General features: G+C 40.2%; 1 protein-coding gene across 4 annotated transcripts in view; it reads left to right on the forward strand.

Annotated features, from left to right (window-relative positions):
* LOC146647602 (nuclear receptor coactivator 2-like) overlaps positions 1–17,163 on the forward strand; it is a 56,747-nt gene that overhangs the window by 17,531 nt on the left and 22,053 nt on the right. For all 4 annotated transcript variants that reach the window (XM_085388297.1, XM_085388301.1, XM_085388300.1 and 1 more), the window contains 3 exons: positions 9,650–9,760; positions 10,369–10,541; positions 14,969–15,072. In XM_085388297.1, coding sequence (XP_085244423.1) covers positions 9,669–9,760; positions 10,369–10,541; positions 14,969–15,072 — 369 coding nt within the window. In that variant the 5' untranslated portion in view covers positions 9,650–9,668. The remainder of the gene's footprint in view (positions 1–9,649; positions 9,761–10,368; positions 10,542–14,968; positions 15,073–17,163) is intronic.

Here is a 17,163-nt window from a genome sequence, read left to right on the forward strand (position 1 = left end):
TGTGTGCGTATGCGTGTGTATGCACTCGCAATTGAGTTAGCATCCAGGCAGGCATGTTCAATGTTATTGATTCCTGTCTATAATCGATCACGCTCTCACATTACATGAAGCTGCACATGCCGAGTAATGAGCAGCTGCTGGCTATCTAGCCAGCTAACAAGCCATCTGTGAACAGTTTATTTAGAGTTATTATTTTTAATGTCCCTCCATTTTGATGCTATGATAATTACTCTGGCATTTCTGCACGGCACTTGCATCAGATCATCTTTCACTCAGCTGATTTTCTTGGGTTTCTGTCAATACAGTTGAGTTTCTGCTTGTTTTGCCTCTTGTTCCCTTTTCTAACTTTGGGAGAATTATAGAGACAGAGATGTGCAGATAATTTGCTATTTAACTCTAGTTCAAATTTGATCGGATCATTCTAATTGTAATCTATTAGTAACAACAAGATTTTTCTCAAGTTGATGTGATGACGTTGAAGATGGCAAAAAAAAAAAAAAAAAGGGGAACAGAAAGAAGACTGAGCTAAGGTGGCTGAGCTATGGTGGTGGGGGTGATTATTTAGACAAAAAAAAAGGAGTGCTGGTTGAAGTGAGCCAGTTTGTACAGCTTGGTTTTTACGGGGACTCACTTCTCAGCACACAGAAAGGCATTTGCTTTTCATTCCAACACAACAGCGTCAAAAAGTCTTTGGAAACTTTGACACTTCAATAAAAGAAGGTCTGGGCAACCAGGTGGCAAGAGAGGTAACTGTGACCAAATGTTTGACGGGCTTGATTGGCTGAGAAACTCCTGTGTGTTCAGGTGGAAAACCGGCTGTAGGGATAGACGTATACTCGTGTCAAATTTGCATCCACTACATGGGCGTAATGGATACACTGGAAAGAAACAACACTGTGAAAGCTGAAGTGGAAGTCAGACTGTGCAACCCTCTCAAAGCCTTTCATAGTGTTTTTTCCTCTTGTTCTTGAGGTGCAACATCTGTTCTGGGATTTCAAATCTTTGATGTACAGATTTTTTGATGTTAAAAGAAGAAAAAGAAGAATTACAAAAAGAAAACAAAAGAGAAAATTTCATAATGTTTCAATTTCTTGTTCCCTTTCATGAGGAAATATTTTGCAAGAGGTCAATTAGCTATACCAACAAACGATCATATTTATTGAATTAAACTAAAGATTTACTGACATATTGGAGCTGTGAAGACGATGCTGTTGGATGATTTCGTTTGGTCTTCCAACAGGATGTTGATTGAGGTGTAGGATAGTATTATGACCTAAATCTAGCTCTGTGGTCGGCATGAAGCTGGACACTCTGGTGACAGTGGCAGAGAAAAGGACATTAAAGAAACTGATGGACATTATGGACAATGCTGGGCATCCTCTGCACACGGCCATAAACAACCAGAAGAGTCTGTTCAGTGACAGGTTGCTTCTCCCCAAGACAAGAACTAACAGACTTAAAAACTCCTTTGTCCCACACGCCATCAGACTGTTTAACTCCTCTCTGGAGGGGAGAGGGAGGGGAAACAGGAGGACAAAGGAGGGGGGAACAACTAAGCTGCAGTGCCTCTGCACCTCACTGTACAATACCTTGTGCAATACTTTTTGTAAATAGTCAACAGTGCAATAGACTCAATACTTGAAATGTGCAATTCACTTGTATTTTTATTTTTTATTCCTATTTATTCTATTTATCCCCTTTGTATATTTTATTTATATTTGTCTCTGTATTTATATATGTGTGTGTGTGTGTGTGTGTGTGTGTGTGTGTGTGTGTGTGTGTGTGTGTGTGTGTGTGTGTGTGTGTGTGTGTGTGTGTGTATATATATATAACAGTTCTGTAACTGTAACTTTGGTCGTTGCTGTGCTTTTTTTGGAAGTCGAATTTCCCAGAGGAACCCACCCGAGGGATTAATAAAGTTCTATCTTATCTTATCTTATCTTAAATTGTTTGAACAGCTCTTTAGCTATATCCATGTGTGTCGTAATGTTAGCTATGCTATGGACTATCCAATTAAGATGAAAGGCTTGATATAAGCAGGAAATAAAAAAGCTCTTCTTAAATAAGGCTTAGTGTGACATCTGTATCAAATATACATATGTCACATATGATTTATGTTGAGGAAACAAACAAAACAGAGTTTGTTTAATCATTAATCATTACTGGACTGAAATTTAACATCAATCTAATTAGGTTTGTTTTCTTCTTATTTGTTGACACGCATTAGGGTTTTTTTTTCATATGGTCTTATGCTCTCAAATGCTTCTTTTCTGAGAGGTTAGTGGAGCAAGAAAAGGAACGACAACAGAGTTTAACACACAAAGGTGCAACAAGCAAGAAAGATGGACAGTTTATATAGTTTTTGACATTTAGTTTCATTACACTACAAATACATTTTTGTATATTATGACTTTAGACTACAATGCAGCAAAGCTAATGACCAACAAAAGAACAAACATGAACAAGAATAGCCCACATAACCGGTTATTCCATGTATCATGGCCATTTCCCTAAGTGGCAGCAGTATGTGTGCATCTGCAAAGCTCAGCAGAGCACCTGTGTGTTATCATCCTTAAGCCGTGTTGTAGAATCTATCCTTTTTGGCACATATGTGTAGTCTAACTGGTAACTGGTGTTAGTGCTGATTTGTGTTAGCTCAGTTAAACAGCCTACTGGAAAGTCTAATATTGTTTGAATATTTGCTGACTCGGCTCCAACGAGCCTCAGGCGTCAAAAAAGAAAGCAGCTGTACCAGTTCATCCACTGCTGTCTTTCTCTTTGGTCATTTAAGGTAGTGGTTACTTGAAATGACTAAATAGTTATTGAAAGCAAATATTGTAGCTACTCAGAGAAATAAAGCTAGATATGCACAATACAAATTGTCACCAGTAACTGGAGAAGAGCCAACCATAGAGTCACCTGCTCAGCATCACCGTGGCACCAAACAGCCGAGATGTACATAAAGAGATTGGACTTGTTGACGTGGACACGCCAACACGTAGAAAGCCACATACACAAACACGCTCACTGTGCATATGTCGCAGGCCTTTCAGTGTGGGAGAAGCCAGTGTTCTTAATCCAGCTACAGCAGGGTATTAAATCTACTTTATGTTTGTGGGTTTTCTGGCTTTTAGACAACAGCCTTAACAGTTTACAGACACCAAAGGGAGGAGGGTCCTTACTACCAAATACCTCTGTCAAGCCCACTGGTGTCTGATTGCTAAATTGATCCTGATTTTTATCATTTAGTTCTTTGTTTTTGCACTAGCAGTAGTAGGGAAACAAGGCACTGAAGTACTAGTCTTCTATTATAGTGGACTGTACTGCATTTGTAGCTGTGACTCCTCTTCACAGGTTGCATTCATAAAAATAATTATTCGGTTTTATTTATTTTTTTTATTTCTAGAGGTTTGAAAATAAAATTTAATATTGATCTGCAAGGAATAAAAAGTAAATTAAATTCAGTTTTATGTAACACCAAATCAGGAAGACATTGGCTCAAGGCATTTTTATATTGTGAGGTAAAGACCCTACAATAATACAGAGAAAACAGAGAAAACCCCAACAATCATTTGACTCCTTTAAGCAAGCACTTTGGTGACAGTAGGAAGGAAAAACACCCTTTTAACAGGAAGAAACCTCCGGCAGAACCAGGCTCAGGGAGGGGCGGCCATGTGCTGCAACCAGTTGGGAGGAAGTTAGGATGAAGACACGCTGTGGAAGAGAGCCAGAGATGAATAATAACTAATGATTAAATGCAGAGTGGTGAATAAACATATCGTGAGTAAAAAAGAAACACTCGGTGCATCATGGGAAGCCCCCAGCACCCTAGACCTACTGCAGCGTAACTAAGGGAGGATTCAGGATCAAAGGTTTGTGTAAAGTCTTAAATATCATCCTTTGTCATCAACCTTTTTGAAGGTGTACTATAAGAGAGAGTATAATAACTACTAATAGTACTACCTACCATGCTTATATGCTTCGCAAATGTATGAAATTACACATATATATGTTAATTATTCATCCTTGAGGTGACTCTTTTTGTGTTTTGGCGCTTTATACATGAAATGAATTGAATCCGGATGGATTAATGTGTCTGGGAGGAGTGATGCATGCACACTTTATGATCATTATAGTAAGATGTAAAACCTTTTCACAAAATGCAAAGATCTCCAGGAGGAGCTTCAATAGAGCAGCCACCCACGGCGAGCTAAATTGTGCGTAACATTAACTGACGGACTCAATTAATTTCTGGGGATAAAAACTCTGACATTTGCACAGTAAATGTATTAGGACATTAAGAATAAACATGCAGGTTTTCCACTATTCCTGCAAAAAAACAAACAAAAAACCACATTAGCTTTAATTTTGTGCTGTCAGTCATTGCATAAGACTGCGTGGTCGTTGTTATTTTTTCTTTTTTTTTTGTTACACGCTGAAAACCTCAATTAGTCTGCACACTAAAGCCTGGGGATGACTCATTACCTTAATAACAATCCATAGTGCGTTTTACTTCCATGACAACTATCATTTGGTCAGAGTAGGTCTGTCATGCATATGGTGATTGTGGCATCCTCCTGACTTCCCAGCCATTCCCTGCTGAACAACAGGTCTTGTAATTATCTCTAATTTACAGTAGTAACAGATTTTCCAGAGGTTTTTACTCAGTGTGCTATTTTTGTTTACTTCTAAATGGGAGTCGGGTGTGCTATCGCTCATCTTTTTTTCTTCCCACCTGATTTCCATGTGGTTGCAATCCAATACCTACATGCTCTATACCTCTGTTGCACAGTGGGAATTATGGGGAAATTCCTGGAAAGCTGAAGGCCGCAAAGGTAGTTTGTATTAACTAAATGATAATGCCCCTGATCCACTCATCTGATTGCAGACATAGAGATTTAAACCCAGTGTTTTGTTCAAACTAAACAGAGACTACAGATGTGTCCGTTTCCTCTTCTTTAAAAATAAGTAAGGGAAGTAAACAACAAAAACACATAAGTGAAAGCTTCACCCTGCACTCACCTCTGTAACCCCCATCCCCACAAACTGAAAACAAAGAAACTGAGGAGCCGTGGTTTCTACTGGAGACAGGGTCCACTTAAGCAGGCAGTGATCAATCCTCAGCTTTAATTTCTTAATGGCTGGTTTGACCCTCTGGCCCTGGCTCTTCTCTGCTTCTCAAATTGTTTTTAAATGGCTTCACTTTGCGAAGCTCTTGGCTCCTCTGATTGCATTAGTATCGGGCTGAGCGGGGTAAAGGCTTTTGTCGCAGGCTACATTAGTGTTAATTCATTGTGTGCACGTGTGTGTTTGTGTGTGTGTCTTTCTGTGTTTTTATGCCACATGTCTCATGGATGTTCTTGTGGATTTGGACATGTGTATGTACTTCAGACATTGATTGAAGTATTTTAGTGAAGCTGATTGTGAGGAGTAAAGTGACTTTGTGTGTGCGTGCGTGCGTGCGTGCGTGCGTGTGCGTGCGTGCGTGCGTGTGTGTGTGTGTGTGTACCTTTCTCTGATTGACTGAATCTTTAAGCGAGGCTTTCATCAACTTTTGAGGTTAGCGTGCTGGACTCTCGTGATGATAACGTTAACTTCACCGTCCGCTGAACATAATAAGACTCTTTGTTTTGAAACTAACATCACACTTGACGTCGCTAACCTTTGTTTAATTAACTTTTAGAGAGGTGTTTCCTTTTTTTCCTACTTAATCCAAGTAAATGGATGTCTTGCACAGCTCGAGGGTGGAAGGTTAGTTTTGGTACTTGATGTTTAAATTTAAATATCTCCAGCAATGATTGACAATCAAGTAATTAACTCACACGTTGTAATTTCCTTGTTTATTAGGATGCTGATTACACTATTAGGAAAGAAGTGGGTATTGTCAAATGACTTTCTGTTCATTTGCATATGCCACGTGAGAGTTGATCAACTTGGCATCAATTTGTGTTAGCAAAATATGTTTGCAAAGCTAACTTTAAATCAGCTGCTGAGTACTGACAGGAACTAGAAAGTATAAACGTTTTCCCATATGAGCTCCTCTACACTGGCTCCCTGTTAAATCTAGAGTCAAATTTAGAAACTTAAAATCCTTCTCCTCACATACAAGGTCTTGAATTTTTAGGCCCCATCTTATCCTAAAGACCTCATGTTACCGCACCTTCCCAGTAGAGCACTTTGTTCTACGACTGTTGGCTTACTTGTGGGATATTTAAAAGTAAAGTGGGAGGCAGTACCTTCAGCTTTTGGGCCATTCTTCTGTGGAACCAGCCTCACCCTCACTTCTTTTAAGATTAGACTTAAAACTATCCTTTTTTGTAGTTAGGGCTAGATCACGTCACCTGGAATCTTCCCTTAGGTTTTCTGCAATAGGCCTGGGCTCCTGGGGGCTTCCCATGATGCACTGTGTGTTTCTGCTTCGCTCACCTTTTTTCACTCTGAGTTTATAAACCACAGAGTATTTATTCATCAGGTATTATTAATCTCTGGTTCCATCTGGCCATGGCAGATGTCTGCCACTCCCAGAGCCTGGTTCTGCTGCAGGTTCTCCCTGTTAAAAGGGAGTTCTTCCTTCCCCCTCCCACTGTCGCCAAGTGCTGGCTAATAGGGGGTGATCTGATTGGTGGGTTTTTTGAGGTGACTATTGTAATTTGGCTTTATATAAATGAAAGTGAGTTGAAAATGAAGACCTATAACGCTGAAAAGGGAACAAAGATGCCATTGATACTATAGAGAGCTAATAAACTATCTTCCATCAAACGACAGATGCAACGAAAGCAAAAAAAAAAAACAAAGTTGTTGACCCCCAATTCAATAATTTAATGATGTAAGTCAGCAGGAGCCAAAATGGGTAATAGATTTTCTTTGAACTGCTTCATGTTCAGAAAAGATATCAAAAAGCTGCTTTGACTCAGAAGGCAGCACAAAATTTCAAATTCCTGTTTTGTTTATTAGACTGTTTGCTTTCTCATGGTTGACCTGACCAAAAAAAGTAGTCTAAGTTATATTTTTAACTTACTGGCTACCAGACATGACGCGTGTTCTCAGTCTAATGCCTGTGTATGGGAAGGCATTAGAAAGGGTAATTACGGTGGCCAAGTGGACAGAGATGTTTGTCTCTCACCATGACCCTCATCACTGCTGAAATCTTCTGTATTTCACGTGGACCTGCTCTTTTAATTATATTCTAGTCATCAATCAGCAACCATCACCCACCATTAAGTGTCATCATGTAACCTACAGTAGGGACGTTAATGTCGTTCTATTTTTAATAACTTTGCAGTGTATATGTGTGTTTCTTCCTCCACATTTATACAAATCATAGGACGGCTAAGGATCCACAGCTCCGGTGGTGCTTGTAGCCTAATAACAGGACAGTCGAATGGTCACATTGCTAGCACACTGATATTTAGCAGGTACAATGCTATATGTAGTCTAGCATGTTGGTAGTAGTAGATGGAAGAGTAATTACAAAGTAATTACAAAACAGAAGTTGAACGGTTCAAAGGAACTGCTGGTGTAGCTGGAGGGAAAGTCTGGCCATAAACAAAGTCATTATAATCAGTCCTTTTGAGACAAATTCATTCAGTGGTTGTCAAGATGGCAGTGCCACTGTCAGACAGACATTTTATTCCTAAAGCCAGCCTGCTAGCTTTTCTAAAAATTGGCTGATGGCACGAAAAGTTGATAGCTAGCTGAATCACAATGATAACAGCTCATTAACAAGGGCTCTCTTTGCATTGTGGGAACTATCACCACATCCACAGCCAAAGACACCACTTGGCAAAAACTGACTGTCTGATTTTTTTTTTTTAATTACTTTTTTTTTTTTTAAATCACATTATTGATAATTTTCTGCTCTCTTGGTGTAATAGGGATATATTTTCCTCCTTCCTCAAGCCTGCTAATTCAGAACAGCAGATGCTCCTCCTCCTATTTTCTTCCTCCTGTTACCCCATACATTTCCACTTGTATTATTCTGCAACACTTACACTTGCCAGCTTGAAGGCTGTGTGAGAAAATGTTTCTGCAGGCCCTTATTTATTTCTTCCTTTATAGGTTTCTTTCTTTTTGTCTCTCTTTACTCTCCATCTCCCTCCCTGCTGTTTTTCTTTCCTTTATCCCTCTATCCTGCCTTTATCTGCACAGTATCAGCCCCTCTGACGGCCTGTTATGTAATAGTCAGGTGATGGGCTGGCCCGTTGAAAGGCCTTAAAGCCCGACTGTCCTAACAGACACTGCCTCTGCTCCTGCTTGTAACTGTTGGAGTCTGTCTCATCTGCAAATGATTGTTAAAGATAACAGATGTTTGTCACATCTATTCTGTCAATTTGTAATCAGTATGTCCTTTTTATTACCTCAACTCCAAACCTGTGTTATATTAACAAAAAAGGACACGCCAGTCCTTTGAAAGGCCTGAACCTGAAGCAATTTTTAACCGTTTCTTGGAAAACAGAACTAAGCGCCAAACAGCTACCATAACACACATCTGCAATTTGAGTAATTTAAAGTAAAACTGAGGGAGAAATCAGAGAGTTGACCATGTTAGACCAACAAGGGTTTTGTAAGCAGTGTTTTGTAGGTCTAGCCACATGAGGTGACCATATGGTGTAACTTTCCCTGCCAAGAAGTGTTTAATTTAAATGCCTTTCCACCTGTCTATACTTTGCTTCTTTTCGGTCTTACCCAATTCTTTCAAGATGACAAAAATATTCTTTAAACAACTTGGCTGTCGTCATTATGACTGCTACTGAATGCCTTTGACTCAAACACCATAAATGTTCATGTAAGAACAGTGAATGCCTACATGAATTAGCTGTTTCTAACTGAAGTAATTATTGACACCTACTGTATTCCCACTGGGCCTCCCACATTGCCTGCGGGCACTTTACAATAGCACATTGTGTTCGGGAGTCACAAGCGCACTCCCTCATTATACAAAATGCAGTGTGTGTACATCTTCAGCGCATTAACTTTTGCCTATAAATAATGAAGTGAAGTTCATCAAGGAGTGAGACGAGCACTCTTCACCGTCAGTTTTTAAGGATTTAGTGTCCACGGTGTTCAGCTGCACTTGTGCTGCTTCAATCTGGCGCATCGAGGTTATGTCTTTGTTTATTGAGATTTACTGTAAACACTTTGGATACGTTTGAAATCATGAACACATAAATGTCCAAAGGACTCTATAGTTTTCAGGCTTGTACTCTTGCTGTGAGAATTTAAATATTATGACAGGCAGCTCCAGTAACTGATCTACCTTTGTATTGCTTAAACAAGTCCGTGGTTATTATACTGTTGTACCTTTATATTTGATAGTTGCTGTTTATGCCAAAACATGTAACTTATGTTTTATTTTATGGTGATTTTAAATGAAGTTAAGCCTTCAAGCCACAGTTCTCCAGGCAGGCAGCTCCATCTGCACCACTACATGCACTCATAACGTGTCTCACATTCCTCGTGTCATATGGAGAGCATACTCGGTCTAAATTCTCATCCCAGTCTTCTTCAATTCCTCAATAACCCCAGCATCCACCTGTACACTCCAGAGGGCTATATGTACGCATTATTTACCAATTTTATATGTAACAATAAGCACGCTAAACACCAAACTCTAACTACAATCTGCACGGGTTTGCTTTTCTGCCTCCAGGTGCTGATATCTGCTGAAGATGAGTAGTGGGAGGGGGGACACCCCAGAGCCCCCCAGAGGGGGAGACTCTCTGAAGAGGAAGGACTGTCAGTCAGACCTCCTGGGGCCCAGGTAAAACCTTTATCCACCACACAGCCTCATGATACACTGTAATACATAAATGACAATAACAATTAATCAGAACTAAAGCCTTATTACTTCCTTATAGAACACTTGATTATTAATTATATAGCTCCTCATTTTGGTTGGTTAGATTTTTGACACATTATTAAATAAATAAGTAAGTAGTTATAAATGGCATGATAGTTTATGGCTCATTAAGAAGAAAAGGGAGTGATTAATGTGGGTCACTATAGAAAAATGCTGCTGCAGCATCTTTGTATACCACAAGTTGACTGAATGAACTGTTGTTTGATGGTACGCTGCAGACTATAATGAGGACACACTGATGTTGCGTCGGAGGTTAAGAACTTAATTTTACTAAGTGTCTCTTTGTCTCCGAAAAGAGAAGTAGTCAGTATGGAGAGCACGCGAGTAACTCTCGGATATGTAGAAACATTTTTGGAAACTCAGTGTAAGATTACTGCACGGTGCAGCAAAGTCCTCGGCTGTTATATCACAGCTATATTATCATACAGCGCAGCACCGTTGCAGTTATTGTGGTTTTGACTTCATTAATTTCTTTCAATGATGTCGTCATTTCCCTCCTTATCCTCCAGCCCTAAGAGGAGCACTGAGAGGAGAAACCGGGAGCAGGAGAACAAGTACATCGAGGAACTGGCAGAGCTGATCTTTGCCAACATCAACGACATGGACGACCTTAACGTCAAGCCGGACAAATGTGCCATCCTCAAGGAGACGGTGAAGCAGATCAGGCAGATCAAGGAGCAGGGTGAGGATATGCTCTTGTGTAATAATAATAACTAAATGTTAATAAATGTGCTTTGGCACTTGTGCTTGGAAAACCAAAGACACCCAGATGTTTTTGATTTGCCAGCGTTCAGGGTGTTTGTCCGTAAAACTTCTCAAATGTACATTTACAAATAAGAGGAAAAGGCAGGGGATCCCCCAACGTAATTACAAACAACAGTCAAATAGTCAAAACTAACTGCTGGTGGAGCTGGGGGAAAGTCTGGCCATTACCAAAGCCATTAGAATCTATCCTCCTGTGACAGTTCCATTCAGTGGTTGTCAAGATGGCAGTGCCACTGTCAGATAGACAGTTTATCCCTAAAGCCAGCCTGCTAGCATTTATAATTAATGACTGAAGGCAAGAAAAGCCGATAGCTAGCTGAGTCATGATGAACAGCTCATTAACAAGGGCAAGCAAAGCCACACACTCGTTTTTTGACTTGTCAGCATTTCCGTTTTTATCTTTTTGGTCGTTAACCAGTTTTACAATTACAGAAATTTACAAAAAGTCACAATATCTCCAAAGTAAGTACAACACTACAATCGATGGAGAATTTCTAGCAAAAGATGTTCCTGTTGTGAAGAAAAGTACCAAATCACAGTTAACCTCAAAGTTAACTCGCACACGTGCTGAATAGTTTCATCTGCCTTAATTACGACTCCAGTTTATACACATTAAAAAAAACGAACTCCTAACATCCCCAAAAAAACTCCCTGACTTGGTAGGAGTTACTTTAGAGACTACTGATAGAAGCCCTGAAGAAGAATATGATGAGGACAGTTATGAAAAAGACCATGTTAGCAGAAATTGTATTATACAAGTGTAATAATAAATGTTTTAAGAATAACAACTACTCCTTTTGGTGAAAACCAGTTCCTGGAAGTGCCTAAGAGAGAATCTGTTCAGCAATCTATTTTAATGAGTCCAGATAAGTTGAGAAAATTTCACCTTCTAACGAAAGCAGGAAGTTCAAGGAAGATCAAACTCTCAGATGACAGTTTCATAATCAAAGAGAGTCTATTCATGTTTTCACAGTCACAAACATGGAACAATTGCCTGAGGAAAGCGTTGACATTGGAAGTGAAGAAGCATAAATAATATTAAGTCTGTAACAACTTAAGTGCTGCAAGCACATAAACTGAACATGTAATTATTGAAATGGCTTTCTGCTCTTCTTACGTGTTTAACTGTACAAAAGGAAACCACACTAATGACAACTGTCAGCACAAAACTGTCTTTTAGCATAACTTTAACACCTAAGTCTTGAAAAACAAAAACTCTGGCTCCGTCCTGCATGTAAGTCCCCATCTTCTAGGACCTGCAGTAGACTCGACAGACCGATGCGGAGAGAGGAAATGTGAGTGTAAACACAGACTCAATAATGACAATGTGTGTGTGTGATGATGGTGAGACAGACAGACAGAGGCAGGGCTGTTATGTAACACTGACCAACATGATGTGAGTCTTCAGAGGAAAGCGGGCAGACCTGCCTTCATCACAGTCTCACGATTTCCTCAGCTCCTGCACGTCTTCCCTTTAGCCCTCTTCCTTTATCTCCCAACTTTTCTCACCACATCTCAGTCTTCACCCGTTGCTTTTTTAAAACACGAGTCCCCCTTTTTACAGTGTCATTTCACTTTAACGCCACATTTTTCATCATCACTTCTTCCCTCATTTCTTCATCCTACCAGGTTCTTTCTTTTCCTTTGCTTTCCTTTCCTTTCCTTTTTAATTCTTTTATGTCCTTATCTCCTTTTTTACCCTTCCTCAGTCTACTTTAATTCCTTTCAGTCATTTTCTTCATGTTTTTCTTCTCTTCTTTTCTCCCTTTTGTTTATTCACTCTTTCAACCTTGATGTAATTTTAACCTTCCTTATCCTCGTCTTTCTCCTCTTTTCTTTCCCTCCCGAGCTTGCTTTACCCACTCTTTTTCCTCATCCTTTTATCTTCTTTTTCATGTGTTTGTCCTTTCATTTCTGTTCTTTTTTATCCTTTTTTCTTCCTTGTATTTTCTTCTTTCTTCTTTGTTTGTCTTGTTTTATACACTCTTTTATTCTTCTGTTATTTTCAATATTTTCCTTTCCTCTTTCTGTTAACCTGTTGTATCTTTCATGTCTCCTACACAGCCTCTGTCTTATCTCTGTACTTCCATTTGTCTCTCTTGCCCATATCTTTATCTCTTATCTTTGCTGGCTTCATCACTCATTTTCTCATGGCCCCTCTTCTCTTTTAGTTCCTGTGGTCAGCCACTTGGTGTCCATGTGTCATGGCGCAGTTTGCATTTGAAAACAACAGCTGAATAAGCACACACACGCACACACACATACAAACAGATAATACACACAGCTGCCTGGTCAACTTCAGAGAGCCACTATTGTCTGCATCTTTTTGACCTGCTGAGGTCGATTTCACACAAAAGTTATGAATTCAGACAAAAAAACATGTCACATGTCACCTGATGGAAAGCTCACAGAAACAAACAGGTGAGAAAATAGCATTGTACGTACCCATTCATGATAGTCAGGCGACAAGGTGTGTGTTTTTGCTCTTTGGCTCACAGCTCATATTTACACTTACTGCAGGGTAAAATTCTAGATGATGAGTATTTGTGTAGTGAGCGTGCACTACCATATGAGTGTGCCGTGTCCTTGGTTCTCACTCAAATGCAAAAACACCAGTGATAAAAAAAAACCAACGCTCTGCTTAAGGCTCCACAAAGGGGATTTCACTAACCAGCGGGTGACATCCATCTCTATGTTTAGTAATGACTTACTGTAAGCAATCAGTTGTGTTGGCACTTAATTTCCTGTCTGTTACTCAATTAACCAGTTAATTATTTCAAATCTCAGCTTCCTAAGCTAAATAAGCCAGTGCAGAGGATGGGTTTGTTTTAAAGAGTGTTAACTAGCAATGAAAAGGGTGTAATCATCATCCGTTGTCCAACAAGATATTTGGAAATTCTGCATTTAATACATGGCTCTCCATAAAGAAAACTGTTCTTTTCTATTCTGACACATTTTTGCAGCCTGCTTTGTTTAATGTAAAACGTATATAACCATATATTAGACATTTTATATTCATTTAGAAAAATGGAATCTCACCCACTTGATGGGAGATGGATTTTTTCCCCACCCTGCTTTGTTTAGCTGAAGTTGTCTCATTATTCAAACTGCTGCTTAAGGTGTTGGCTTGAATAAAGCTGTTTAGATCTAATGAGCTGTGCGTTCGTCAATACTGCATACTGCATTATGTATAGTACACAGCTGTTAATATGCAAGTTTGACTGCTAGTATTGAGTGTTTTTGCTGTGATGTTTAGCTTGAAAGTTATTTTGATTATGTAAGCTTAATTTATAGGCAGTGGTATGCAGAATAACTCTTTTGCTTCTTCGTGCAAATTGGGGCTTTGGGGTCCAAACCTGAGTGCATAAATTGATCGTGTCAACTGGAGTGTAACATATTTATTGATTTAAAAAAAAAATGCTGAGTATTATTGTAATACCCTCCAACGTGCACTGCAGAGCCACCCCAGGCTCTCTGTGACAGGGTTTAAGGCTGATGACTCTGTACAGCTCCGGTCCCACAACAGGAATGTCAGCTATGTGGTCTAATGGGGCCATGGGAGGCTTAACAGTCCAGTGGTACAACCAGGGAGGAGAGTGGAGACTGGCCTCTAGTATGGCTACGAAAGTGTAAAATGTAGAAGGCATTAGAGTAGTGATACCTGCTGCCCGCGACATCCCCACCACTGAAACCTACACAGGATCGTGCTGCTGGAAGATTGGTTTAGAGTTTATATAAGCACAAGGTTAGAGTAAGGACTAGCCAAAGAATGTAATGTGTGAAAGGTCTTGGTGTACATAAAAAAACAGTCTCTGAGTGGGTGTGTGTTTGCCTGAAGGCTTCATCATCACAAAAACAATACTGTCAGTGTTTTCTGTGAAAATAAAATACCCACTAAGAGGGAGAGCTACAGTGAAAGCTTCGGTCTGACAAGATAGTTTTCCAAGAAAATGAGCATATTTCTCTGATACACATACAGTGAGCTGGTTCATTGGAAACAAGCTTTCCTTTTGATGCTGCTGACATGCTCCATCATCAATGAGTCATGCCTTCATTAAATAACTTCAAATGTTTCGTGCAGTTTTTTTCTTGATCTGTTCCCTGTTGGATGGTAAAGGAATGTAGGCTATTTTTATTATTGTTATTACCTTATCAATACTTTTAATATTGATTAGGTGTGTCACAGTAAGTGTATACTGAAGATAACTATGATTTTCTACGGATTTTTTGCCCACAGTAACATCGAGGAGTGCAAATCTCAAGTCGTTACAGCCTTGCGTTGAAACCATTGAACAAGAAGATCTTTCTTGACTCGGAGATGAAATTTTGTCATGTCTGTTACAGAAAAGGCTCCGGTGGCCGATGCAGAGGAGGTGCAGCAAGCAGACGTCTCGTCCACAGGCCAAGGTGTTATTGATAAAGACACTCTTGGGCCCATGATGCTGGAGGTGGGTTCAACCAACAGTTTGTGGCTACAATACATGTGTTGGGGGAAAAAATGACAGTCATATCAGTAATAATCAAAACAAGCTACAGTGGGGCAAAAAAGTATTTAGTCAGCCACCGATTGTGCAAGTTCCCCCACTTAAAATGATGACAGAGGTCAGTAATTTGCACCAGAGGTACACTTCAACTGTGAGAGACAGAATGTGAAAAAAAAATCCATGAATCCACATGGTAGGATTTGTAAAGAATTTATTCGTAAATCAGGGTGGAAAATAAGTATTTGGTCAATAACAAAAATACAACTCAATACTTTGTAACATAACCTTTGTTGGCAATAACAGAGGTCAAACGTTTACTATAGGTCTTTACCAGGTTTGCACACACAGTAGCTGGTATTTTGGCCCATTCCTCCATGCAGATCTTCTCGAGAGCAGTGATGTTTTGGGGCTGTCGCCGAGCAACACGGACTTTCAACTCCCGCCACAGATTTTCTATGGGGTTGAGGTCTGGAGACTGGCTAGGCCACTCCAGGACTTTCAAATGCTTCTTACGGAGCCACTCCTTTGTTGCCCGGGCGGTGTGTTTTGGATCATTGTCATGTTGGAAGACCCAGCCTCGTTTCATCTTCAAAGTTCTCACTGATGGAAGGAGGTTTTGGCTCACAATCTCTCGATACATGGCCCCATTCATTCTGTCCTTAACACGGATCAGTCGTCCTGTCCCCTTGGCAGAAAAACAGCCCCATAGCATGATGTTTCCACCCCCATGCTTCACAGTAGGTATGGTGTTCTTGGGATGCAACTCAGTATTCTTCTTCCTCCAAACATGACGAGTTGAGTTTATACCAAAAAGTTCTACTTTGGTTTCATCTGACCACATGACATTCTCCCAATCCTCTGCTGTATCATCCATGTGCTCTCTGGCAAACTTCAGACGGGCCTGGACATGCACTGGTTTCAGCAGCGGAACACGTCTGGCACTGCGGGATTTGATTCCCTGCCGTTGTAGTGTGTTACTGATGGTGACCTTTGTTACTTTGGTCCCAGCTCTCTGCAGGTCATTCACCAGGTCCCCCCGTGTAGTTCTGGGATCTTTGCTCACCGTTCTCATGATCATTTTGACCCCACGGGATGAGATCTTGCGTGGAGCCCTAGATCGAGGGAGATTATCAGTGGTCTTGTATGTCTTCCATTTTCTGATGATTGCTCCCACAGTTGATTTTTTCACACCAAGCTGCTTGCCTATTGTAGATTCACTCTTCCCAGTCTGGTGCAGGTCTACAATACTTTTCCTGGTGTCCTTCGAAAGCTCTTTGGTCTTGGCCATGGCGGAGTTTGGAGTCTGACTGTTTGAGGCTGTGGACAGGTGTCTTTTATACAGATGATGAGTTCAAACAGGTGCCATTCATACAGGTAACGAGTGGGGGACAGAAAAGCGTCTTACAGAAGACGTTACAGGTCTGTGAGAGCCAGAGATTTTCCTTGTTTGAGGTGACCAAATACTTATTTTCCACCCTAATTTACGAATAAATTCTTTACAAATCCTACCATGTGGATTCATGGATTTTTTTTTCACATTCTGTCTCTCACAGTTGAAGTGTACCTCTGGTGCAAATTACTGACCTCTGTCATCATTTTAAGTGGGGGAACTTGCACAATCGGTGGCTGACTAAATACTTTTTTGCCCCACTGTATTTGTAGGCACGATGGTAAAACCAAAAAGGATTACTGCTTTTGCTGCTGCTGCCAAAACTGAGGACAAGTGAATAGTTTCAATTCACTAATCTAGTGCTTCATAAATTTATGTACTGTGACAATGATTATGAGAGCTTCTCACTGGTTTCTGATGCTATCGTCACAGCAGTTGAAATAGGGCAAAAATGCAAATGCTAAAAAAGGAGATCTGACCTCATTATGGCTGCAAATATTTCATGTATGTTGACAATTTAGAGCATCTTCCTGCAGCGACACAGAGTGATAAGAGTTTCTGTGACAAACTCTAATGCAGTCATCCAACCTACTTGAGTGTGAGTGTGTGTATGCACGGGTATGTGGCAACGTATAACATGGGACCCGGTGAGGTATAAATACCTT

This window comes from Rhamphochromis longiceps, linkage group LG18 (genome assembly GCF_057381845.1).
Source record: "Rhamphochromis longiceps isolate RC_006_pf linkage group LG18, R_longiceps_female_GT1.1, whole genome shotgun sequence".
Classification (NCBI taxonomy): domain Eukaryota; kingdom Metazoa; phylum Chordata; class Actinopteri; order Cichliformes; family Cichlidae; genus Rhamphochromis; species Rhamphochromis longiceps.